The following is a 26,790-nucleotide window of genomic DNA, read 5'->3' on the forward strand; positions in this document are numbered from 1 at the left end:
ATTATTTTCCAAAAACAGTATCGTTGTTGACATTTCTATCCCCCCTTTCCTCCAAGGAACTCAAAGTGGCATGCATAATTCTCCTCCCCATTTATGGCTGAGTAAGGATTTACACTGTGTGACCTTTTCAAGTGAACCACTTATGTACATTTATTTAAAGAGATGCTAAAGGATTTCAAATTACACTGTGGGCATGCATGTGCCTTGTTCTGTCTCTATTGTCTATATGCATCCATTTTATTATTTACATTTACCATCTATTTCTACTGGGACCTCACCAACACCTTTAGGAACATTTTCTTGAAACTGAGTATATTAGTTTTTAAGGAAACAGTGCAAATATTAAAACCCATTTATTTAAAGCTGGAGTACATGTGAGGGGATATTTATTTTTTATTTTTTTCTTTTTCTTTTTCTTTTGCATAAGCACTGAATTGGTTGCAGAAAATTGGTTGCATTTAAACCAGCGTGCTTGATTTGGTCAAAGAATCCAGCTCACCTGTTCCACTAAAAGCAATCCATGACAAAGTGTCTGATTTTACTGCCTCTGCCTAAGTTTCTCAGGAAATGCTATTTCAGATTCCAATCACGCTCCAGGAAGTCCACCTTGCTTACTAAGCCTGGTAGCTTTTTTGGTGTGAAAGTCAATCATTGATATTTTCTAAAGACTTTCAGCCTAACCATTCCAGGTTAGTCAACCTCAGGCCTTTATAGGCCTTTCTCTGGCACTTCCAGTTCTCAGGAGCCAGCACAGCAAAGGCTTCGGGCAGGGAATTCGGCAGCTAAGACAGGTGCCATTAGATAGTTCTGCACCATTTAACAGCCTTAAGTGGAATAGTTGTTGGAGGAAAAGCTCTTTATATCTCACATACATCTCTGGGTAAAAAGCAGCGCTAGCTGGCAGGCACTGTGCTAAAAAAAAAGCCATCAAAACAGGAAAGGAAGGCAGAAACAAATGCACGACAGTTCACAGCTGCCTCAACTCAGCTGAGAATGGACTGCAAAATGTTCTGTTTCCTCTTGGTTTGGGTCAGCCGTGTTTACCTAGTGAGGTGAAGCTCACTCCAGGGCAGTTATGAAGACAGAACAAATCAGTTTCAATGGACAAGAGCTTCAATTGTATTCTGGGTTTGGAGGTGGCGATGGGCTGGATGTGGGCCAATAAATTGAGGCTGGATTCAGGTAAGACAGAGGTGTTATGTTTGCAAGGAAATGGCTTGCTCCGTACATGGTTGCTGCCCACAAGGAGGAGCAGGTGCATAGCCTGCAAGAACTCCTCAATCCATCATTTGTTGCTGGAGGCTTGGGTGGCCTTGTTGGACAGGAGAGTCTATTTCTAGCTCCAGCTGATGCACCAGCTCCAGCTCTTTCTGCACAGGAATGACTTGGCCACTGGATTCCATGCTCTGGTGACCTCCAGATTAGACTATTACAATGCATTTTATGTGGGACTGCCCTTGAAGTTGGTCTGCAGCAGAACATTGGTGCTAGCTAAGGCAGCTCTCAGGATTAGCATAACCCTTTTCCTGAAGCAGCTACACCGGTTGCTTATTCATGTTGAAACTTGATTCAAGAAGCATGAGACTTGCTAAGATTTTCCTAGTAGCTTCAGAGTCAGTAATTATAAAACAAAGCCTGATACACTGTGGAAAAGAGTAAAGAGTGTCAGTCCTTAATACCACTATGAGGTGCTGAAATGCAAAACAGCCCACATTGAGAAGAGGACAGCTTCTAAGCAGTTGTTGCACCCTTTGTTCAAAAAGAAGCTTTTGCTACAAAGCAGGACTTGGAACATAAGTCAGTAAAAATAAACACACCAGAAGAGAAACTGAGGAAAGGATCCTGCACATGGGTCTCCAACCCCAATGAAAGAAGGCTTATGGAATTTGCAGCTGTGTGCATTTTGGCAAATATGCCTTGTCCATTGGAAACCTGTGGGTCAACACGCCTTGCAAGGTATTTCATACGGAATAGCAGTGTTCTGTCTTTCTGTACAGAGTAGGACATATTTTAACCTGTAGAATTCCAAAAGATCTGCCCAACTCAAGCTTTGTCATTCCATATAATGTTTATGATGCAGAACAGATGGGAAAGGGCAATTAAAATAAAACTGATATTTCACCCAAGTAGCTCTAAAAACAAACTGATTAGCATTCACAGCACTATGCTACTACCAATGCTAGAGAACACCAAACTCTCATATCTAAAGCCAGTATTACAATGTTAGCAACACTGTATGTATACCATTTACCATGATTGGAACATTAGTCAACTAATCAGAGGCAGCCAAACTGACTTGTTCTGCACAGGGGGTGGCTACTTTAATCTCTGAAGCTTTATATCAGCAGAAGGGAGGGAGGTGGAAGTTGATGTTATGAAACTAAAAGCAAAAGCTATCAGAACACACTGGAAAGGCAGGGGGCATGACAGAAGGCGTTTTGAGGGATCAGCTTAGAACCAACCTTTTTTCACTGGATGGTACAAATCCGGCTGAGAATCTATAGCAGGCGGGAAAACACAAGAACAAAAAAAAAAATAGCAGAGAAAGGAGATTAAGAGGAGAGAAAAGAAAAAGGCTTGTGTACGATTTCTAACTCAGATCCTGGGCAACATTTAGATTAGCGATTAATAGCAAGTTCTAGCTTCTTTTGTTTTATTCCAACTTTTGAACAGCAGAAAGCAAGCAACAGGTGCAATGAAACTGAGCTTGGGCTAAGGGCCCTATGAAAGAAAATGGGAATTAATTCACAGCCAAGCTTCAAAATAAAATAAGCATCCGGGGAAGAAAGCAAAGCTAGATCATTATTGCATTGTCATGTGCTCAAATTAAAATCGGAATACTAAACTTAAAAAGGAATATAGAATTGGAGGTGCCTCAACATGACAACGTCTGACACAATTAGAAACCAGTTGCTTACTTGTTCTTTTGTCAGGAGCTACTTTTAAAGCAGCTCTGGCAAGAACAATATCCAGAATAAAAGTGAGGACAAGTATGTTAACCTGGGTAGCTGACCTATGGCGTCAGCTCAGGGCAGATACAGCAGCACTTTCACAATTCTACATACCTTCATTTTCCAGTGAGGCTGGGAAAGTTTTCACCTGGAATGGACGGAAGGGCTTGCCATCAAAAAGGGGAGATTCTTCACTCTCTTCGGAGCTCACATGGACGTCCACTGGAGATTCGGAGATGGAAGATGTAAACTGGTCCATGTCAGCCCGCTGCTCTTGAAGGAGCTCGTCTGTAAGCAGTAGTGCTCAGTTAGTTAGAAAGTGTTGTCCTATGAAGATGTTTCCAAGAAACTCAACACAACCTCTTGGATTCGAGTCAGGATTATTTTTATTCGTCTATGGAGGAAATAATTTGCTAGATACTCGGGGTGGAACTTTTCACAAGTATATACTTGGTTTGTACTGCTATTTTGTTGTTGTTGTTGATCTCAGGTGCCAAAATGCTTTGGTGCTTTTGGCGAACTAGCTTAGGGATCGTAAAAAGAGGTCAAAGGTACTAACCAATCTCACTTTGGATTTCTTCTGCCACATAAGGTACCTTGTAGAGCAGGGACAGACTTTGATTCATTCTCTCTTCAATCACATGGAGATGTGTCATCACCTACCAAGAGAGAGGGCAGAGTTCACAAAGAGTATCAATTCTATTTTTACTTAAACAAGTAAGTCTGCTCTAGAGATAAAGAGTTTTAGAACCCTCACATTTGCTGCCACTGGCTACTAGCCATGATGGCTATATTCCACCTCCACTGTCAGAGGCAGCTTCTGGGATTCACAAGCGGGAGAGTGCTCTTGCACTCAAATCCTGCATTTGGGCTCTCCAGAAGTATCTGGTTTACTGCATTCTGCTTGGTAGATGTTTTAGTTTACTGTATTCTGCTGGACCAGGTAGGCCTTTGTCCTGATCCAGGAGGGCTGTTCTTAATCTTTACATAGAAAGATACAATCTAAGCTAGTGTTCATCACCACATACTGTGACTGCGAAGCAATGCTATCACCTGTAGGTCACCTTAACTGGGCAACCCAGGCATTGGGTTTCACCCTAATATAGGATGTAAGAAAACTTTTGTTGTTGCTGCTAAAGCAATAGTGAGGAAAAGGAAAAGGGGAACAATAGCAGGTTCTCCACAGTGAGAAAAGACCCAGTTTCCCTGTAATTTAAGCCATAACCCTGAGAACCTCAGAAGTTTGTCCAGTTGGGTGCCTGGCAAAGGAAGACTCCTTCCAGACCCAGCAATAATTTCTATTATGTAGCAGAAGAAAAATCTGCACGAATCTATGTATAGCTCTATATAGATCTGAAGGGTCATGCTTATGCTTCCAGTACAACTAGCATAAAATAATACTCCCCCATAGTACATTACCCTAAGCAACAGCTTTCTCAGGAGAGGTTATGTAGCTTAACAGCACTTTGTTCAAAGCAGAGGCAGTAACATTCTCTTACAATGCTGGCCTTTGTTCAGGGAGGCTTGCCTGGACAAAATGGCCGGGTGTGGTTTCATATCTACAACCCAGGTTCCTGTTTCTGTACACAGGCACAACCTTTCCCACTGGCTTCTTGAATTTATGGCTACCGTGTATTTGACCTGCAGAGGGTGCTGCACATTAATGGATTCTACGGAGCTGATATGGAATGCATTAATATGGATAACCAAGCTGGAACACTAATGAACTGCTTCTTATGGTCTGAAGTGTATCTGACTTTTAAAGAGAAGAAGGAAAGCAATTTAATTTTCCACGTGGCAGTCTGTCAATCTCCTGGATCGATCGAGGAGCTTGATGTGAATCCAAAATGTAAGGAATCGAAAGGGATCACCCATGTCCCTTGCATGTCAATTGGTCAACGACACAGCCTGCCCATCGTGGCCTAAGCCTCCAGTTCACAAGCAGGGACACTGCTCAATCAAGTGAGCTGACTGTGTGAAGACAGGACTCCATCCCCTGGGAAGACAAGTTTGCATGACACACTACTTGGATACGAGTAGGATGGGCCAAAACTAAAGAATAGGGAAACATTTGTCAGTCAAATGACTAAAGGGAAAACATTCAGAAAACTCCCCAGCACTGGAGAGTACAAATGTGAATACACTTAGATCTGCAGCATGGATTTCAGCATTACCAAACTAAGCAATCTAAGCAAATGGGAAAGCATTTTCCACTGCTGCTGGGTGAAATTGGGTTCATGCTCCAGTCCTGCTTCTCAAGCAGACAATGTAAGTTACTGAATTCAACCCAAAATAACCACTTATCACCTTTGGCAGTTCTTTTCTTTGAAAGAACATCACTTGGCAGAGCTCAGAAGCAGCGCTGTCTAGCAGGAAGGCACCCATCTTACAGAAAACTGGCTTCCAGCTCTGCTAGTGACCTTGTTTGACCTTGGCAAGGCCTTCTAATGCCTTCCCTTTTTTTCTTCTTACCCTCTCAGTCACAAAGACGACAATCCTGGCTATGAAACAAAATTTAAAACAGGAACGCAAAATTGCTCAGAGAGGTAGCTTGGTGGAAAATGCATGAGAGAGTTGTTACAATTTCCTTTCCCCATATTGAAAAGAATTAGGAAAATTTGCTCCTCAAAAACGAAGCCTTGGGTAAGTGATCAAATGCTTCTATGCTTTGCCTCAAGACTCAAGCTATACTTCTGCTAAGAAGGGGAGAAGGTTTTGGCAAGTAGTAAAAGCAAAAGATGCATGAGAAATCCAAGAAAGTGATTACAGTCAACAAGCCAGCAGGACAAGCGCAGAGTCAGTATGGGCACAACAAAATAAATGATGCATCAGGGATGGGTGCTGTCAGTTCAAGAAGTGGCCATGTTTCATCTATGCTCCAGCTGGCACCCAAAAGTAACCCACCCCAGCTGTGTAACTCTGGTTAATGTAAATAGGAACTATTTTTGTTTAACAGTCACATCCCAGGTTAATACCAAAAATGCACAGAAGGACTATGGTTCATTGTGATGTCCAAACCAGCTCAAAGTCTGCACATTGAGGCAGAAGAGATAAACTGCAACACCCAGCTAGGAGTGGGTCTTAAAACATGGGACAAAATGTTTCCCAGGGATTACTCTGTACCTGCGATTTCATCTGCGCTGCCTTTTCTGGATCAACAGCCAAAACGTGCTGGTAATGGCGGATCGTGTGCAGGCGGTCTTTGTTCTCTGCCCGGACATAACGCTTCAGGGCTTGCAGGATACGGTGAGGCTGTAGAAGTTAAACCAAACTGATGAGCCAATAGAGAATGGAAGATAGTCCAGTGATTTCAACTGTGCCCCTTAAGGTCCATCTGCTTTATATGAAAAGCAAGCCAAAGCACACTTAAAATATTGTGATATAGCGAGGACAAGACACATGAGCTGCTGCTGCACCACAGGCAAGAAGCTGGAGCTAGGCCAGGCAAGACATAACTGGACAGGATTCAGATTTATAGGAAAATTCAGCAGCCATTATACTAATGCTATACACCCAGAATGCCTACCTTACAGCTGCTCAATCAATTATTGCCTCTCTTCCCACCCACCCACCCACCCTTTTCTTCCACTAGCTGTCAATGTTTGCACTTCTTCCAGACACTCCTGGCCTTCCCTTTAATGCATGTACTTGAAACATCCCAAGGGGAACGTACCCGCGGAGAATCGGTCTGCAGAGCAACTAGGTAATTTTCCAGGGCAATGCGACGGCGGTCATCCAGCATGGCTTCCACACGAGCGAGATGAGTCTCCACCAGCTGCTGCTTCTCACTGGCTGCTTCCTTCTCTAGAGATTTAGCCATTGCCTGGAATCGCTGCAGAAGGAAAATGGTGCAGTTAACAGGTGGCAAAGAGATTATTTACTTCTATTCTGATTAGCTACTTTCAGATGCATTTAGTCAGACAGCACCTGAAAGACGCCTGGGAGACAGATTTGGCATCTATATCATGGTAGGTGTATTCTGCAGGTGGAGTAGCAGTCTTTGCAACTTAGTCCAAAACTGGTTTGGAGCAGAAAATGCAAAAAAACCTTGCAGTCAGTGGATAATCTAACCCTGCAGTCACTCTCAGGATATAGAGTTGAATAACTATTTTAGTACTGGTGACCATTTGCCTAGTTAGTGACAGCAAACAGGTTGAGGGCTTGCCAAAAGCCTGCCAATGGGTCAATTCAAATGTAGTCCAAAGCCAAACCATGGCTTAGTGTGAATGTACAGCCTCTCAGAGAGGAGGTGGTGGTCACAACATTGGAGAAGCAGAACAGCCACTTTCTCCTCTCCAGGAACCCATGCATTTCTGCTAAGGCGCTGTTTTCAAGACCCTGTCCCTACCAGCTGGTAAGGAGAAGATGGGGTAGGCCAGAAAATTCATCCGAATATCACTACCTAGCAGCCCTGCTAACCTTGAGGTCCATATTTTGTTAAATTGGAAATATTAATTTATGTTGCTGTAAGTTTGTTTGTTTGCCTTATAACTGAATTGTTTAGTTGCTTATTTGTCCTGTTTATATGATTTTGTAATTTTTGTATATTCTTCCTCTCTGTTTATTTTTATTAATGTGTTCTCTGCTCTGGGATTGAAAACATTCAATGAAGAGTGGGCCATAAATGCTGTAAATACATAATGTCTGAACTGAGGGTCCAGCACCTTAACTACTTCCTAAGGTTCCAAACCTCAACCTTACAATCCTCCAGGCTGAAGTGATTGAGCAGTTTAATTTTAGAAGAATAGGAGGCTGGTGGTTTTTTGCTAGTAGCTTGTATGAAACTTTGCATTTTTATAAGGCTAAATTAGAAAAAATGGCATTTTGTGATTTTCTGCCATGAAGAGAAAACAAATTTGCTTATGCCACTGCAAACCAATTTAAAGGCAATAAAGGCAAACACAATTTTAAAAAGATAATAGAAGAAAATCAATTTGGAATTGTTCATTTGCAAACCATTCTGTTTTCTACATGTTTCTCGGCTGGTATGAACCAACTTCTAGGACACAACTAACGAAAAGCCACAGCAGATTTTATTCTCAAAACTATTTTACCAGGAAGGTGGTTTCCTCATCCTCATGGGTTTTCACCAGTTTTGAACAAATAAGATCTGTGGGTTCTTCAAATGGACCACATCTGAGCACTCTCAGCTGAAGCAAACATGGCTGGTTTTCTACAGTTCTATTTTCACAAGCCACCAACATGCTTGGTGTTTGATTTCATCTTCTCCTACCAGCCAGAAGAGCAGTGGGTACTAAGGAGCACTGAATCCAAGAATGGAAAAATAACCCCATGAATGAGAAACAAGACATCCCTAGGTCAACAGCTAGATGGCAAAAACAGTTAAGTTAGTGGTCTTATTCTGACTGTTGAGAAACTGTAAAAGCCATCCATCCATTCATGCTCTGGGAGAGAACAACCCACTTCACTCTGATAGTTTACCTGCATGAGAGTTTGCCTCTCGGCCTTCGGGAGATTCTTAGCCTGGCGCTCTGCTTCTTCCCATTCCTTCTTCACCTAAACAGGTCAGAAAGAGACACAAATCTGGTCCGTGAGGACAAGCGTGACTGATCCACATGTAACACACTAAGTTCATTTAGGTTATTTAATACACCACTCAATACAATTTCCACAGCTGCTTCCAATATAAACATATTTTTTAAAAAACAAAACAAAAACAAAAATACCAAAAACTATTTGTTAAAGGTTTAACAGAAAGCTGCAGAGAAAAATTCCTGTTGTGGAAAGACAATTCTAATTTAGGCTCTCAAGGGAGCAATTTGGCTTGGAGGGTTTATTGCTTTTACTATCCAAAAAGATAACTTAAAAAAAAAATACTTGGCCCAACTAAAAAGCAAAAGCCTGAAGTCGATGGCTTGGAGACAGCTGGCTAGCCACAACGAGGTTGCAGAGTTGAATTTGCAGAATAAGGGCAGCCATGCTACAGTTTAAGAGGAGGCTCACCCGATCCATGCGGTTGTGATGTCGAACCTCTAACTGTTCTTTTGCTTTCTGGAAACGGGCATGCTCATTGTCGTCGGCTGGTGTTTCAAAGTAGACATCCACATCATCAGTAGGCACAGGAGTAGGAGGAACTGGGGAGATGACAGAAGAAAGGACCCGTTGTGTCAATGGCCCTGGATCAGTCAGCTGCTGCTGTACCTAAGGGTGCCAGGGCAGGGGGACATGCTGCCAGTGGTTCCCCTCTCAGAAACAGGCTTTAACAATCCCTTCCAGAACTCCTTTCTCGCTTCTATCAATTGCCAGTTTTCTACAGCACCTCACACAGTATTACGGGAAGACAAGTAACATACCGGGATATCTCTAAAACCACCCCATTCTCCAACAGTGGGCAAGTATTATGCAGGATCAGTAACCAAACCGTTGCTTAGAATGCTCGCAAGAGGTTTATGCAAGGCTGCATACATTTGTTGCTCAGTGAAACTACCCACAGATCGTTAGTGCAGAAATGTCCAGATTTTTCAGATATTCAGTCCCCAAAGAGAGATTTACACACTTCAAACTTCATTTACCCCCAATAGCTTTATCAGGTGATAGGGCATCTCTCTCTCTCTCTCTCTCTCTCTCTCTCTCACACACACACACACACACACACAGAGAGAGAGAGAGAGAGAGAGAGAGAGAGAGCTATGCAGCACAAAGAGGCACAGTAAAAACATTGACTTGTGCAGCAAATTGGACAGCTTTCCAAAGTGGAAAGGATGAGACTGGACCATATTTGTGCCATCAGGACTTTCCTAACAGTTGTTCATGCTACAGTATTATCTTTAAATGACAGGTTGTTGTTTATGCCTTTTCCAGCTTATCGCTGGGGCATGGTCTGCATCCTGACCCATTCTGAAGCAAAGAGGAATTAGTGTTAGGAATCATCAAACCATCTAGGACCAGGATATCTGAAGGACTGCTGTCTCTCATATAAACCTGCTTCTGTGCAGAGATCTATGGTCTTGCTCCTGGTACCCATGCTATCTGAACCAATACTGTGACCAGGGACAGGACTTTTTCCTGTTGTTGCAACCAATGCTTGTATTCCAGAGTTTGAATTCCGATATCCCCCCCCCCCAGATGACGAATAGAATTATATCTACTTGGGCTTCTATCTTCTTCCTCCAGAAGCATTTTAAGCTATTCTAAAAATATTGTTCTTGTTCAATTATTTGGTTAGTTCCTTGCATACATTTGGTAAAAAGATGGGGTACTAATGTTTTAAGGAAATAAAAATATACTTTAAGTAAATGAGAGCCATCACTCAATATCTATGCAAGAATGAGTTCATCACAAATCCTGATCACCTGGATCAATCCATTTTGAAGTCAATAAATCTCATATCAAATTGAACTGCTTTCAGGCAGAAAGATTTTGTTCACAGAACTGCACATTTCATCCAATACCTTGTATAAAGCCCTGAGCGGGAGTCGCAACACAGCACTTGAACCCACAACATTTTTAGTTCAACATGGTAAGCATTAAGTGAAACAGTGGCAAGACAGCACACATTGCACATGTAAAAAGGCATTCTCTCTCTCTGCAGATGGAAGCCAAGACTGGATGTGTCGCATACTGTTTAGTGTTTCTGAATCAGGCTTTGATATGGAGGCTCCAATTTCCACCCCCAAATCCTTCTCGGATGGGATGAACTTTTGTCCAAAAAGCTCCTGACATCCGCATCTTTTATTCCACCACTTCAATCAGATCAACCTAATCAAAAGCATTTGCATGGAACCCATTTTGTAAACAGGATTACTGCTGTATAGACAGACTGCCAAGCCCTAGAAAGCACAAAAAAGCCTTTCAAAAGGCCTCTGCAACAGCCCAAAAGGAAAGTGCTGGAATTTAACAATAACTTAATTTTGGGGGGGGATATTTTATTGTGAGAGCAGGCAAAAGCCTCAAGCTATCAAATAGAGTCATCAAGCTGTAGCTCATATTTCTAATGGTGCAGAAAATGAAGCAGTTATCTTCCATTCAAAAAAAGGGTGGGGGGAGAGGGAGAGTACCAGTGTGTATCTCATACCAGTAGCTACATATGGAGGAAGTGTTTGAAAGGATGCAGGATTCCATGGGAAGGGAGTAAGAAAGGAGGTCAGCTGAGGTGAACAAGGGCAGCAGTTTTAAGAAACAAAAATGCTCAATTCCAACTGCAAAAAGTAGAAAGGGATCAATTGAGCCTTCATTGACCTTGCAAAGGTGAGATGCGTTTAGAAAAGCAGACCAGTGCGTGAAGGGGAAGCCAGTCTTCCCAAGCTGCAGAAACATAAGCTGGACCTAAAACCTAAAGGAGCACAGACAATAAAGACTACTGCAGGACAGACAGCGTTTCAGCAGACACCAGGATTCATAGAACAAGGCTACACACAGCTCTTTCCTTGACCTGGTCAAGGATGAGAAGACAGACAGGACAACAGCTTGCTGCAAGAGGGCAGGTGGGAGGCAGGACTTACTCATCTTTTTACACACAGCCATACAATAGTCCTCTGACTCAAAATTGTTCCTGTTTCCTCCGCAGCCTCCATATATAAAGCGAATGCACTTTTTCTTGTACATGTCGAAGTACCAACGAGGCATCACAGACCGGCAGGGACCTGTCATCGCCTCCTGGGAGCAGACAGCTGTGTGGGAGATGGTTAAAGCATCAGCTGGTGACAAGCACAGCTTAGCTAAGCTATTACAACAGCAGCGATGGCTCTAGGTTAGTCTTAGCTGAAGAACTGACATTTGCCTGGGGTGCTACAGATCCATTATCCACAAGCTTCCAGTTTTCCCATCACTGAAAAGAAAAATCTGTTTACCAGGGCCAAAAGTAGGCCCAATGATGATAACGCTATCCCGCTCAACTTCATCTGTGCCACTTCCACAAAGGGGAAGTAGGAAGAAAAAAATATTTTGCAGCATAGAAACATCTAGGCCACATTGCACCATGCAAACAACTGTCCCAAAGCTTCCATTCAGTTCATGCAAAAGACGTTCTGTGGTTAGCAACCAGGTTAGGCAGGTTATGTGGCGAAAGATTTTATTCTTCCTGCTTCCCAGAAAGGATAATATTGGTGGACGAGGAATTTCCTTTGCTGCCTCAGTTCCTTCAGCTTAGCCTTTCCGTTTCTCAACCATAGCTAATGCTTTGTGTCTGCCACCTTTCAGCACCTTTCTTTGGAAACTAGGTAAATTGTGCAACTTGGAAAACTGACTGTCTGAAGAATCCACAAATACTAATTTGAGCATATGAAATGGTCATCTACTGTGGAAAGTAAGCCCATAACCTCATTCAGGGGTGTGTGTGGTGTGTGTGTGTGTGTGTGTGTGTGTCCTAAATGGCCAGACCACACTGGTTAAAAGCCTAGAACATTGTAAGAAAAAGACCTTCAATATGGTAGCAGATTTGGTAGCTTCAACCACTCCCACCACCAGGGGATCAAGGGACCTCAGAAGAGTGGAATCATTCATGTCTTATTGGGTTAGAAGTTCCTAAAAGCTGAGGCTCTGCCCTAGTTCTCACTTATGGTGATAAACTTGGGACGCACACAGTAAATTTAGGAGGGGAGTGTGAATTTGAGACCATTTCTTTCAAGCATTGAAATACATCCACAAAGTATGGATGGCATTCTGTACTCCAACATACTTGAATGGAAGCTTAGAAACAACTTGACTATTAATGCTACACACGTGGAAGAAAGTTACTTTTGGATTTAAAGCCTACTTGCTGATAATGTTATAAATTTAAGATTGAAAATTTGCTCTTCTACATAGCAAAAGTGTATTTGTCATAAAGTGTATTTTGTCATCTGAGGAACAATTACCGAAGGCAGAAGCAAGGAGGCTAAAGCATTTCATCATTCCTCAAGAGCACTTCCTACTGCATGGCTTCCTCTTGGCTATATATTTGCACCATGTTGAGAAGTCCAAAATTTGGAGCTGACATACATCAGTCACAAAAACTGGTGCACCTTAATCCCATTTGTTTCACATTAGAGAGGCTTTAGGAGACACTGACTAACTAACAGCTGTTTGAGTCAGAAAAATTACGTGTGTGTGTGTGTGTTTGTTTTCCCAAAACCCTGCCCCCCCCCCCAACCACCAAAAAAAGTCTGACTACTCAATTGTAGTTTTCAGGTCGTTGTTCTTTGAGGAAGAGTGCTTACTTGGTGCAATTTGAAATCTTGAAGGTATCATACTGAAGGGGGAAAGCGTAACCAGCTAGGAAAGCATGCAGATCCCAGGTGGCCCTTCCACACGTACTAAGCTTTACTTCCAGCAAGTGAAATCACAGTATTCTGGAAGCTTACCAAAGAGTTTGTACCTGCAAGGTTACAGGAGTTGCTGGCATCTGTTTGACAATCTGAATTTATCTACATTTTATGCCGATACCGTTAACTGGCCTGCTGTAAATGTCACTATAGGAGCATGTAGCCAAAAGCAGAACTGCTTATACTAAGCTTGCCCCACTTTGGGATAGATGGGCTGACTGATGGATAAACTGTAGCATACATAGCAATGTATAAATGACAAACCATTTGATCATTTTTGATAGTATTCTTCCTAGTTTTTCTATGAAGGAGAAAATCTGAATAACTTTTCACCCAAGTAACCCATATTTTAAAAACAACTATGTTTTGATTTGCAATGTTTTCCAAAATTAGATAGCAGAAAGCTATTTCAAAGTAGTCCCAAGGGAGAGTGCCAGAGGTAAGAGTTGCCAGTGATACACTTGGCAAGTAGGCACTGTATGTCCCACAATTTGGGGGAAGGAAGAGACTAGTCTCTAATGAATGGCATACAAGCTCTTCTCCACTGACCTATTTGGCAATTAAAACATCCAAATAGGAAAAAAGGCTACTAGACTAGAAGTGGAACATTCAACATATGGATTGGCAAGATCAATTTGACAGCTACTGGAATAAAGAAGAGCTGAGTGAAGCTGTAATGTGGCTGTTTACCTTTCACATCACTCATTATTTCCTTCTCAGCAAGCGATTTCTCATTGCTTGGTTCTGTCGGAGGCTCTTCATTGTAATCTTTATAGCCATCATAATAGTAATCCCGATCTACCACCACTTCTTCCTCATCTTCTTCCTGTTCCTCCTCTTCGTCATCCATTGTTGCTATTGCCGCTGTGAACTCTTCTGTATTTGCCTCGGTGGGGAACTCACTAAAAAAGATACATACAATTAGAATGCAAACCAACTGCTGTTTGCAGGCATGAATGTGCAGAGCGATTTGGCTTTGTGTCTCCTCACCTCAACTTTAAAAGAATTGGAAGAAAAGAATGGATGCACAACCAACTTCAATTCTCGAAACTACCCTATTGCATCTACACAAGCTATTGTAGAAGTGGCTCCAAGATGGGCTCTTAAGTTTTATTATATGGATCTATTTCCAAAGACTCACAGCACCTCAGTAGTCCATGACCTTCAACCAGCCCACCCACACTTACGAGACCCAGGAGGAGGCAGGGGGAGAAGCAAAGAGAGAGGAGCACAGAATTTCAAAACATTGAGCTCAACAAAAATAAAACCCATTTCTTGAACCAGGCAAGACACCCCATGCAGCAATGCTAATGATCTATGGATCACAAGAAGCTAGCATGATCCCAGCCCATGTTTATGCTCTTAAGGTGGCCCTAACGCCTCCCAATGATCCTCACAAAGCTTTTCTCTGCCCAACCAATGGGAAGAAAACATTGCAATAAAATGCGAAGAAAAGAGCTTGTAACAATTACCTTTTGTAACTGTCATAGTCTTCGTCCTCCTCCTCCTCCTCTTCCTCCTCCTCCTCTTCTTCCTCTTCCTTGGAAAGAGCTTCATCAACAATTTTGGCCTGAGGGCAGCACACATACTCTGTGCCATGGAACTGGTCTACTCCGCAAGGAAGCAGCATGCCATAGCTGTGCAGGATCATTCCCTCAGTCAAACAGGCCTGGAGTAAGTATTAAAAGCAATGAATCTCTTGACTGTTTTAATGTGTGAACGTCTTACATCATCCCCCCCACACACACACAATTAAAGGATAACATACAGATTTTGTATAGCATTGCATCTTAGCCTAGGTTGCAAAGGGTCACTAGAATCATCTGCCATACAATTGCTGATTGTTTAGAAGTGGTACTCAGGATAGGGCAGTGAATGTCAACAGACGACGAAGGTCCATGCCTGGAAGCTGAAACTGCACATAACATCTAAGAAGTAAGATACCAACTTGTTGCTGACTCAGACCTTCCAGCAGGGGTTGGGGCTTTATAACTTCAACAGCCTTGGTGCAAAGTTACATATCAATGCAATGCACAATTTAGCTTGAAACCAAAGTTGTGCAATTCAAAGTAATTTTATGAAGAGCACATACTACTTCTGCACTTTAAACCAAGGAAGTGAAAGGGTGAATATTCCTTATCATTCTAGGAATCACATTTTAGAAGCATGTTAAGATGATGCTCAAATAAAAATCTGAAAATAGATCTGCCTTCCAAAAACTTGGACCAAAATCTCCAGTGTTCCAAAATAAGAACCCTGAAGCCCCAATTAGGCTACTATGTCCTAGTAGCAAGGGAGTCAAATGTCAACAGAACTCCACAGTTATAACAAACAAAGACTGCATGGAACTGGCACAAACTGGAGTTCTCAAACTGTTAACTTAGTGAAATCATGACTCTGTGGAAAACAGGTTGTTGTTTTGCTTAGTAAATCAGGCTGAACAATGATTTACACCCAGGATCTCAATTGCTTCATTTTGGTGGCTCAGTATTAGTCAAAAACTTTGTAACTTGAAGATATTCTTCAAATTCGTTGCAAGCTGACCTTGCCTCTATTACTCCTTGAAAGAAAAAAGGCATTTCTAATTCTGTGTTTCAAGCTTTCTCTCAAATACCACTTTATGGCATCTTATGGGAGAAGGCCAGGGCATTCCTTCTCTTGCAGCCAAGTTACCTCTTTTGATATAGTGTGCCAGTACTGGTGGCTTTTACACACATCCATCCGCTCCCTGTGGAAGAACCGGCACTTTTCTGGAACCAAGAGGACATCACTGACAAACTCCCCCACTGTGAAGAAGGAAAGAGCACAAGTCAACTGCAAAATCATATCTCACACACAAGTCCCAAGCTTTACTTTCTAGTTAGAGACATTTACTTGCATCTGATGAAGTAGACCATCAACCTTAAAAACTTATGCTACATTAAATTTGTTAGCTTATAAGGTACCACGGGATGCCTTGTTGATGCTACTAAAGTTTCATGTCTCAGAAAAAGATGCAACTGGATCCATAGGAATGATAAAATATCTCTATATTTAGAAGGCCTCTCAACTGCAAGAATTTTCATTTTTATCTAGGAGCTCAGGATATTAAATTAATTCAAACAGGGAGAAAACATGACAAAGGCTTTTAAAACATGCATTTGGAGATAATTGGAAACTTGAGATTGACATCAAAATCCAATATGTCTCCTCAGAAGTAAGTCACACAAATAGGACTTACCTGTGAGTAAGCCCAGTATGAATAGGTCTGCACCATAAGCTATTTCAACTTTTTCTTTGAACACCCAATACTATAAGAAAGTTAACCAGAAAGGAACAACCAGTACTCTGTTCTCCAATAAAGGCTACAGCCATTGGCCATGTTCACATGCCACACTAAGCCACAGTCCATCTTAAACAATGAACCTTCTTCTGCTCCCATCGCCATCTCGCAAGTGCTGCATGGGCAGTACAACCAAGCCATATTATGGCCCATCATGTTGTACAAACACACATTGTTTAAAGTCAGAAATAAACCACAGTTTGTTCTTGATTGTGCAACATTCACATTTAAGCCAGGGGTCAGTAACTTTTTGGGGCATGCAGGTATATGTACAAACTGGAGAAACTGTTGCCAGAACCACACACACACTACATACATACACAATGACTCTTCCCCCCTCCCCACTCAGACTCATGTCATTAATTTGAAAATTATATTTTTGCTTTTATTCCCAAGCCTAGTTTGGCGGGGGGACCTTCCTGGAGTGTGCAGCTGGGGAGGAAAGAGTTAACTTTCCTTTGCCAGCTTGCACACTCCAGCAAGCTTGTACCACCCCCAATAATTAGGCTTGAAAAAGTCTTGTTGGAGCCATTATGACTTAGCCTGACATGTGAACCACTTCACTGTCCAGTATCCAAGATGGACATGGATATTATTATTACTAATGCTATTTTTTAACACTTGTTTAGTGCTAACAGCATGCCAAGTCCTATGCGGAACATTATGTCCTCTGGACACTAAAAGTCTACGCAAATAGTATTACACCAACTTTGTACATGCAGGGAGATTCTGAGTTGAGGCCCATTCAAGTGTACTACTCAACCTCATGCATTTGGGAGTCCCAATGTTGCATGGGGCCTATATCATATGTGTCCCACTAATCTTCTAAGCTGGGTTTTAGATGAATCAAGGGGAAGGGAAAGGGAAGAGTGACAAAAGTTAGGAGAAGCTGAGACTAAATAAAGCTGCAGAACAGATGAGGCAATAAGCAGTTGAATAAATGTTTGAATAAAAAGCAAATATAGCAGTCAGTTTATTTATATATGACATTTTTCACAAATTCACTGGGTTGCATCCAACAAAGTTCTATTTAGAGCAGGCCAATTAAAACTAAAAGGTCTAAGCTAGTCAAATTTATTGATTTCAGCGGGCCTACTCTGAGTAGGTCTAACATTGGACACATCTCAATGTTTTCTGTGGGTCACAGAAAACAGACAATTAAAACACAGTAGCATAAACACCTTAATAAAAAGCATAATAGGTTGTAATTTAGCATTGACAAATGAATTAACAGTTTATTCAAATCATATAAAAAGTTCAAATAAGCATAAAGCATACTAATATGTCAATTAAGATCATCTAATACTAATAATATCAACAGCATTATAACCATATCAAGCAATCTGTTCAGGAGTTCATTTAACAGCTCAAATCAAGTAACAAGATGAAAAGATACAGCAGTCTCCAACCAAGGCAGCTGAAGCATTATTTATTTATAAAGTTTTTATACCACTTAATAAAAATCTAAGCAGTTCAAATAAAAAATACAGGTTTCAATAAAGTGTAATAAAAGCTAGATAAATTAGATAGATGCAAAATACAACTGTGTATCACAAATAAAACTGAGCAGGGTACAAAACAAAAGCAAAATGAAAAACCAGCTTGGTCCAGGAGAGGCAATCCTGCTTAGGTATCCTGGTCCCAATTTGCTTTAAGGAAAACATTGAATTTGGCTCAGTAGCTAATAGGAAGCCAGTTGTTGAAGTACAGGTGTTTGCTGGGCTACAGCTCCCATCATCCCTGGCCAGGGGACATGCTGGCTGAGTCCAGCAATATCTGGAGGGTCACCAGGTGAGCCACACCTGCTATACATAAACAGCGATGTGGTGGCAGCTATTCCAGCAGCGGGAGAACTGGGAAGCAGAGCTCACTCCTCTCCCTCAAACTGTCACCTGGGGGCAGCCATTCCATCAGACTGCCTCAGTGGGAGAGACAGGAAGCAGAAGGCTCAGTTCATCAGCTTTTCTGGAGGCCAAGCTCCACCAGGTGCCTCCTGCCCCTGAACTTTGCCAACTGGTCCATATAGGAACAAATGGTTAGAAACTGGTGCCTGGGTTTTTGTTTTCCCTTGTGCGTTGTGGGTTTTTGTTTTGGTTTGTTTTTTTAAGTGTAAGCCTATGAGTAGGTATTGTCTTGTTTTGATGGTATGTAAGATGTTGTTAGAGACTTTTTGGCTGAAGAGTAGGATATAAAAATGTTCTAAAGAAATATAAAGTAAAATAATTAAAAGTCCTGCTTTCGTTTGAGGTAAGACTCCCACCCACACTGGGATTCCAGCTATACCCCCAAACAGCAAGGTGAACCACAAGGCTCTTTAGGCATGCTACCTAAAGGATGGCAAGGTTGGCCCTCACCAAGAGCCCAGGCTCAGGGGAGCACAAAAATTGCACCTCTCCACCCTGGCTCTTCTAGGAGCCTTGGTGGAGCTCCTTGCCAAGAGCATGGGGGGCACCAATACAGCTCCTTGCCAAGGGTGCAAAGCAGCCTAGGTACACCTCTACATGCTACCCTCCAGTGACAGAATGAGATCCTCCTCTCACTGTGATCGCCAGCCAAGAAACGGTGTCCTCACTACAACCTCTCCTCCCTCCCATGCCCATCTCTAGGCAGCAAAGCTCTGTGAGAGGCAAGATGGGAAAGGCCTCTGCCTGGGGTGATGCCCTCATTGCTAGTTCTGTTCTCATTAAAGCATACAGTGCTCAAGGTAGCACAACAAACCCGAGGTTGAAGAAATGAGCCCCCTGTGAATCCCCCACAAGCTTCTGTAGCTGCTGAAAAAGTTAAAGTTTCTGTGCAGTTTCATCTCACAGCACTTCACTTCAGGTGGGACAAGGGAAGTGGAATCAGGAGTCCCCTGATAACAAATACTATCTCCATCACCACCCTGTATCAGAAGTGGCATGAAAAGGGCCAGAGAAGCTATGCCACATGTAGACGTGTGGCAGAAAGCACAGCAGTGAGGGGTGGGACTAAGGAGCAAGGGTGTGGGGATCAATGGGTATTTCCTGCCATAAGCAGAAGCAATTCTGAAACCAACAGTATTAGGCAAGTGTTCCTATATTATTCCACAGCACCAGAATGGCGCAGCCTGCTTGGATGAGCTAGTGTGGTGATAGAAGGGAATTCACCCTTGGCTTCCTCGAAATGGAGAAGTGCAACAACAGAGCGCAGAGAAGGAAGCACGTCACCACCAAGTAGCCAAAAGGCAAGCACAGCCTAGGAAATATTTATTTATTATTGCATTTATAGCCCAACTTTTTTTCCTAAGGAGCTCAAGGTAGGGTACATGGCATTTAATCACCACAACAACCCTGTGAAGTAGGCTAGGCTGAGAAGCAGTGACTGGTCCAAGGTCACCAAGCTTCATGGTCAAGTGGGGATTCAAACCCTGGTCTCTCTCTCTAGCCCAGCAGACTAACCACGACATCACACTGGCTCTGTAGCAGCTGCTTGTGGCTCTCAGCCTCCTGGTCTTGAATCATGACACAGATGTTCACAGTGCAACATGCAACACTGATTTCTTATTTATAATGTTCTTCTGAAGAAGAAAAAACCTGCAAGGAGGAGTCCTTTTTAAAGGAAAGGTGGGATATAAATGCAATAAAAAGAAACTTGTAGATTCCAGTGCAGTGTTTCTCAAGCTTGGATCTCCAGCTGTTGTTGGATTACAACTTCCATCATCCCTGACAACTGGTCCTGCTAGGTAAGGATCATGGGAGTTGTAGTACAAGAGCTGGGGATCCAAGCTTGAGAAACACTGCACTAGCATTTCTCACCTGCTTCAATGTACAGTAAAGGCATCCATGCCAAAAAGCCCAACAATATTTGCCACTACAGTTTCATTTAACTTGCTGCCAACTCTAAACTGTTCCAAAGTCTGCTTTGACTTTGACTTGGTATCAGAGCCAAGAACAAGGGCTTGCACATCTCCTCAGTGAGGACAATGAACCTGGAAAGAAATATGTCTCCAGTATATCATCTTATGGAAGCCAGAATACAATGGGAATGAAGTTAATTTTAGAAAGGGCACACGTGAATTCCAACTCAGCTGTGCAACTAAAGAGGTTTCTCATTCCTGTTAAAATTATCTCCTATATTGAAGGATCAGTAGTTTTAAAGGAAGTAACCCAAGCTGCGGTATGCATGTCTATCCTTCAAGAACACTGCTAATAGAGCTAACACTTCACAATTTAAGCCAGACATATGAGGCATTTCTAGTCCACACAGCAGCTTAACCAAACAGTCTACGTATAGTCTGCTTTTTCTTCTTCACCAAGCCTAGCTCTGCTCCCACTCCCATCAACCTATTGTCTCACATATTTACAGTTCAACAAGAGTGCCAACTGCGCCTCATTCTCCACTGCCATAGGAAAAGGGAAACCAGAGGAAAAGCAAAGCAAATTATCTACAAGGAGTATGAGGTTAAGTTTCCACCTGCAGCTGAAATTCTGTAAAAAAACAAAACAAAACTGAGGCTGAACAGAAAATAGAGAAGGAGCACAATCACAGTAGTGGCCTATTTTCATTGAAAACTAAACCTTTCACAGGCCAAGTTCATCTGTTTAGCACTCTAGAAGCACATCTTATGCTTACTGACTCTGCAGAGAATTTCAGAAATCTCCCACAATCTGAGCTCACTTTAAATTTTTTTTAAAAGAAGGATATTGGTACACGTGACTGACTTAGGAAACTAGAGAAAGCCTCTCACAATATGGCCATGCGGAGACAGACTCTGTTTGCATGACATGCTCCAGTGGCAAACCATTGTGTTGCTTGTCAGGGGTCACCAAGTAAAGAGTCCCCACTCTGCCAGCCTTGCACTTAACTGCAGAAAAACTCTTCCCCCCTCGGACGCCATAGAAATGATGGCTACTACCTGCCTGCACTGGCACAGGGGAAAGCTCAAGCTAGGAGTTGATACAATGTGCTGCCCCATTTTGTTCATTTTCACCTTTAAACCACATTTCACAACCTAGGGCATCGATCTGAATAAACTATGATCAGGTATGAGACATAAAAGATCAGCAAAACAAATGCCGCACTAAAAGGAGCAGTCTTAACACAGCCATTCACCAGCTTGGAGGTGTCACAGAGGCAGCTTCAGCTGGCAATTGTGAGAGGTACTTCTCATGAGACTCCAGAGCAGGGGTAGGCAACCTAAGGCCCGTGGGCTGGATGTGGCCCAATCGCCTTTTCAATCCGGCCTGAGGACGGTCCGGGAATCAGCGCGTTTTTACATGAGTAGAATGTGTGCTTTTATTTAAAATGCATCTCTGGGTTATTTGTGGGGCATAGGAATTCGTTCATTATTTTTTTCTTCAAAATATAGTCCGGCCTACCACATGGTCTGTGGGACGGTGGACCCGCCCGCGGCTGAAAAAGGCTGCTGACCCCCTGCTCCAGAACAACTAAGACAGGACTTTTCATGCTTATAAGGCAAAGGACATTCTACTGGCAAGACTTGAGCCACCCAGCTTAAGAAACATAGGAAGTGGCCTTATAGTAACTCAGACTGGTGGGCGCTTCAGCATTATATACTGACTGGAAGTGGCTCTCTGGGATTTCAGGCTAGGGTTCATAGCAAGCTGGTACACTATTCCTTAATTCTAACAATATGCCCATCCCACCATCTCTCTTTAAGCCACTATTCTGTACTTGGCTCCAAACTAGTGGACCTCAGAGTTCAAGGAAAAAGTGAAGGAGAATTCCTAAGCTTGAAATATGCCCACCCTGACAAATGAGAACAACCAAAACTCCTTTCTTGGGTAGCTCTTGAGTTTATGAAAGATCCACTGCGTTTTCTTAAAATTTCAAGTTTCATTTTATGCCCAAAGACTCCATGCAAGTAACAATCAACTAAACAAATCATAGTTAAATCAACGACAGATATGAGCCTTACCATATTAATTCCATTAATTAAAACCAGCCGGAATAAAAAAATAGAAAAGCTGTTCTATGCACTCTCTGCATAAATATTTTTAACATTTGCTACTGAAAGAAACGCCATTGGCATGATCAATATGCACAGTCAATGTTGATATGAAGTTTCTACATGCAAATAAAGGGTGGGGTGGTGATATCTAAAGGAAATAGAGACTAACAAAAGTCAGGCATGTCAATGGAAGTACTTACCAAGACACTTGAAGGGAACAACAATGTGGGTGTGGCCTTTGCACTGCTTCTTGCCTGTTTTACACCAGTTTTCAATGCTGACTGGCTCATTGGCTTCCACCACATTTGTAATCTGAAGCTCTGGATAAATCTATTTTAAAAGTGAAAAGAAATACTATACACATGGAGAATTGATAGACTCTTGGCAGGAGACAGGAAAAAAACAACATTTTAAGAAGGAAAGATAACTCCTTAAGGGACACAAAATGTGCAAAAAGGCTGTTATGTTTATCGAAATAAGAAACTAGGTCAACAACAGGCCAGTTCACATGTAATGCCAAATCCCCATTTGGCATTACATGAATGACCCTTTTTCTCGCACATTCCCTTTTGCCTCCTCCTTCCCCCTTCACTTCACATATTCTGCTTTCCTAAGTAATTGTTTATTTAACAGAAACCATAACTTACTTCTACACTTGAATAAGCAAACTATAATTTGCATGAGTGAATTCTGGTTGTGCCTTGTGGTGTTATATTAAACACATAGATATTTAAATTGAACACCACTGAGACCTGACCATCTCCTATACAGATAAGGAAATTCCTGAAGGTAGTTATTCTGGGCTTGAAAATACTCCAGCCTTGGAAGTTGCAGAAAAATCAAATTTTATCAAGGGTAAAACGGACCTTTCAAGAAAAAAAATCTCTCAAAATTTACAACTGCCAACACAATGGTGCTGGTTCTTTGCTTCCTAAGCAGAAGAACATATGCATGACTTACACATATGCTGAAAGGTTCCTCCTCTATTTGCTTGGGTGGGCACTATCAGATTGTTGCTACCAACGCAGCACCTTAAAGAAGCCGAAACACGCTGCTGTTGTAACACCAATCACCTAAGCACAGCCATGGTGGTGGCTTTGGGGTTAGTATCCTGGTTGACATGGCCAGGTCAAACACAGGAAATGCGATTGTATCAGGTGTACCTGCAACCTTAAGGCCAGAACCTGCAGCTTACAGTCATTCTTTGTCACTTCTGCTCATTGATGCAGTATCACTGAAGTCAACAGTCATCAGGATCTAAATCATGGTTGAACTATCACTACTTACCTCAGGTAATAAGGCAACTAGTGATATGCAGTGTGTGTGTGTGTGTGTGTGTGTACGTACGTACGTACGCGTGCACACACACAGAAAGAGAATGTATGTCATTGCAAATACTTCAGAATAGCTAGACAGAGAAAGGAATGCAATCCCCAAACCTTTTACAATGGAAGCCTTTGCAAAATGCTGAACAGACAAGGGTAACACAAATCCAGTGCATATGAGTTTTCATGCACAGGGGAACTACGTCACACGTGGGACTTCCTCATGATCTCTATGTTGTGGCAAAGTGCTTTGCGGAAGGGACTGCACTGCAGTTGCGAAATTTAGCTGAAGTTATGAGTCATCAGGATCTAAACAAAGGTTGCACCAGCTACAAAGAATGATTGCTTACCTCCTGGCAGTACTGCAGAATCTCTTCTTTCCTTTCAAAACAGCTATTTGTCCCAAAAGTATCAGGTTCCCATTTTCCAGTCTGGATATTGACATGCATATTAAGCTTTCCACAGAACATGGCAATCTGAGGCTCAGCCACAGCAAATCCTGTGCCGGCATTGGCAGCAAGTGCCTATGGAGAAAAAGAAGTTAATGTTACACACAAGTAGCTTTTTCATATTTTTATTTAAGAAATTTATATCCCACCTTTCAGGGCAAAGATCTCCCAAGGGAGGTTATAAACATAATAGAAGTATAAAACATGTGTTAAAATACATATAAAACAATCCAATTACAAAACTAAAAACAGCAGCAGTTAAAAGCCCACCACACTTTCACCATGAGTTGAGGAAAAGAACTTTGGAAAGAAAAGAACTGAGGAAAGAACTTTGTACTTCATAAAAAAACCCTCTCTTGCACCATGAATATGGTGAGCCTTCAGAACTTGAAAACTTCCTCTCACTGCAATGCAGCATGACAGACTAATGCAAACCTACTACTGGTCCTGATAAACTAAGCTGCATGACCACACTTCCAGGGGGCTGTTGCTCCTTCTGCCCACTGGAAGGAGAATACAGGGCAAATTGGTCCTTAAAGCCACTTATTAATTCCTTCCATTGGTGTGTGTGTCATGCATGTCTTTCTTTACTGATAAAAGTGACCCTTCTACAGCATTTCAAAACAGACAAAGGAATTCAAACACATTTCCTTAATTAGGAAGGTGGTGTGTGAATACATCCAAGTATGTGTATATAACAGCCACATTTGGACCATCATATCTCAGATTGGTGGCACTGTGGTCTAAACCACTGAGCCTCTTGGCTTGCCGATCGGAAGGTCAGCGGTTCGAATCCCCGCAATGGGGTGAGCTCCCGTTGCTCAGTCCCTGCTCCTGCCAACCTAGCAGTTCGAAAGCACGTCAAAGTGCAAGTAGATAAATAGGTACCGCTCCGGCGGGAAGGTGAACAGCGTTTCCGTGCTCTGCTCTGGTTTCATCAGAAGCGGCTTAGTCATGCTGGCCACATGACCCAGAAAAACTGCAGATAAATGCCACCTCCCTCGGCCTGTAAAGTGAGATGAGCACTGCAACCCCAGAGTCATCTGCGACTGGACTTAACTGTCAGGGGTCCTTTACCTTTTTATCTCAGATTATTAAACTAACATATGTGCAAGTCTTTGTTCATGCATAGATCTCCTTTGCCCCTCCCTTCAGCTGATAGTTGCCATTAAACCTATTTAACTATAACTATTTAACTACCGTATTTTTCGCTCTATAGGACGCACTTTTTCTCCTCCAAAAATGAAGGGGAAATGTGTGTGCGTTCTATGGAGCGAATGCAGGCTTTCGCTGAAGCCTGGAGAGCGAGAGGGGTTGGTGCGCACCGACGCCTCTCGCTCTCCAGGCTTCAGGCAGCTATCTGCAAGCCTTCAGAGCGCTCCAAAGGCTTGCGGATAGCAGCCTGCAGCATGAAGCCCGGGGAGCGCAGTGCCAACTGCCGCTGCGCTCCCCGGGCTTCAGGCAGCTATCCACAAGCCTTCTGAGCCCGGTGGGAGTTCCCGCCGGGCTCCGAAGGCTTGCGGATAGCTGCCTGTTCTCAGGTCCCAGCCCCGCGGGCTTCCTCCGTCCCAGCCCCGCGGCTAAAAACAAAGCCGCGGCAGCTTCTCCCGGCTGGAGAGGTTGTGCGTGGCTAAAGCTCTTTGGGGCTGGGGGGGATAATTCTTTTTTTCTTTATTTCCCCCCCTAAAAACTAGGTGCGCCCTATGGTCCGGTGCGCCCTATGGAGTGAAAAATACGGTATTTCTGAAAAAGAAGGTTATAGCTTCAGAACAAGTGAATATACTAAACTGTGGTTTGAATCTGGTTTAACATCTTGGCTTGTACTGAAGCTAGCAGCCTTGTTTTCCCACTTTGGATGAAATGTGAAGCTACAGTTAAAAGGCTCCCTGGTTTAACTGCAGCTGACAAAAAAGCAAGGAACCAAGGGGCTCCATGCACAAGCAAGACTTGCTGCATATCTCAGCTTAACAAGGCAAGACATGATTGCCTGAACCAGTTCAAAAAGACAAGATAATTTCAGGCTAAACTAAGCTGCCCCTGGGACTTCCGGGTTGGCGCCATCGCCGAATGGCGGACTCCCTCCGAGCTCCGGAGGGAGTCTGCTCGGCAGGGGCTGGGTTCTACCGCACCGGCGATGCGGGGACCCTTAGAAACCACGGCCACGGAGGCCGTGGACATGGAGACTCGGCTTGCACCGTTAGCGCCCTCCCGACTCGTGAAGGAGCCTTTTTAAAGGCTACGGATCGGGTGCCGGGGAGAAGCGTGGTGCCTTGAGTTCTCTGCTTCCCCTGCTGAGCGAAGCCGCATGCCATTCGGCGGAGAGCGCTGACTTCTTCCATTGAAAATTCGGACTTTTCAACAACAACCCGTGAGTAAATTTGGAAATCGGGTTCAAAAGGAGGAAAAAAAAAAAATTTTTTTTTTTCGAATTGGATACGAGCGGGGGGGATCCAAAAAGGAAGTCAGTCCCCTCCCTATTGTAAACTTTCCAAAACAAGGACGGGGAAACCAAGACCCAAAAAGGCTTGCATTGCTGATAAAAATCCAAA

At 42.8% G+C, this 26,790-nt stretch overlaps 1 protein-coding gene across 7 annotated transcripts in view; it reads right to left on the reverse strand.

Annotated features, from left to right (window-relative positions):
* The window catches only part of APLP2 (amyloid beta precursor like protein 2), a 56,649-nt gene that overhangs the window by 5,902 nt on the left and 23,957 nt on the right, over nt 1–26,790 (reverse strand). For 2 of the 7 annotated variants that reach the window (XM_083588551.1, XM_083588549.1), the window contains exons 2-14: nt 24,143–24,316; nt 22,668–22,797; nt 15,887–15,999; nt 14,686–14,882; nt 13,904–14,115; nt 11,414–11,581; nt 8,916–9,046; nt 8,394–8,468; nt 6,625–6,783; nt 6,075–6,203; nt 3,511–3,610; nt 3,066–3,239; nt 2,463–2,498 (exon numbers count right to left, since the gene is read on the reverse strand). In XM_083588551.1, the coding sequence (XP_083444677.1) occupies nt 2,463–2,498; nt 3,066–3,239; nt 3,511–3,610; nt 6,075–6,203; nt 6,625–6,783; nt 8,394–8,468; nt 8,916–9,046; nt 11,414–11,581; nt 13,904–14,115; nt 14,686–14,882; nt 15,887–15,999; nt 22,668–22,797; nt 24,143–24,316 (1,798 nt within the window). The remainder of the gene's footprint in view (nt 1–2,462; nt 2,499–3,065; nt 3,240–3,510; nt 3,611–6,074; nt 6,204–6,624; nt 6,784–8,393; nt 8,469–8,915; nt 9,047–11,413; nt 11,582–13,903; nt 14,116–14,685; nt 14,883–15,886; nt 16,000–22,667; nt 22,798–24,142; nt 24,317–26,790) is intronic. The other 5 variants (XM_083588550.1, XM_083588552.1, XM_083588555.1 and 2 more) reach the window with 3 other exon arrangements.

This window comes from Podarcis filfolensis, assembly GCF_964270895.1.
Source record: "Podarcis filfolensis genome assembly, chromosome: 15".
Classification (NCBI taxonomy): Eukaryota; Metazoa; Chordata; class Lepidosauria; order Squamata; family Lacertidae; genus Podarcis; species Podarcis filfolensis.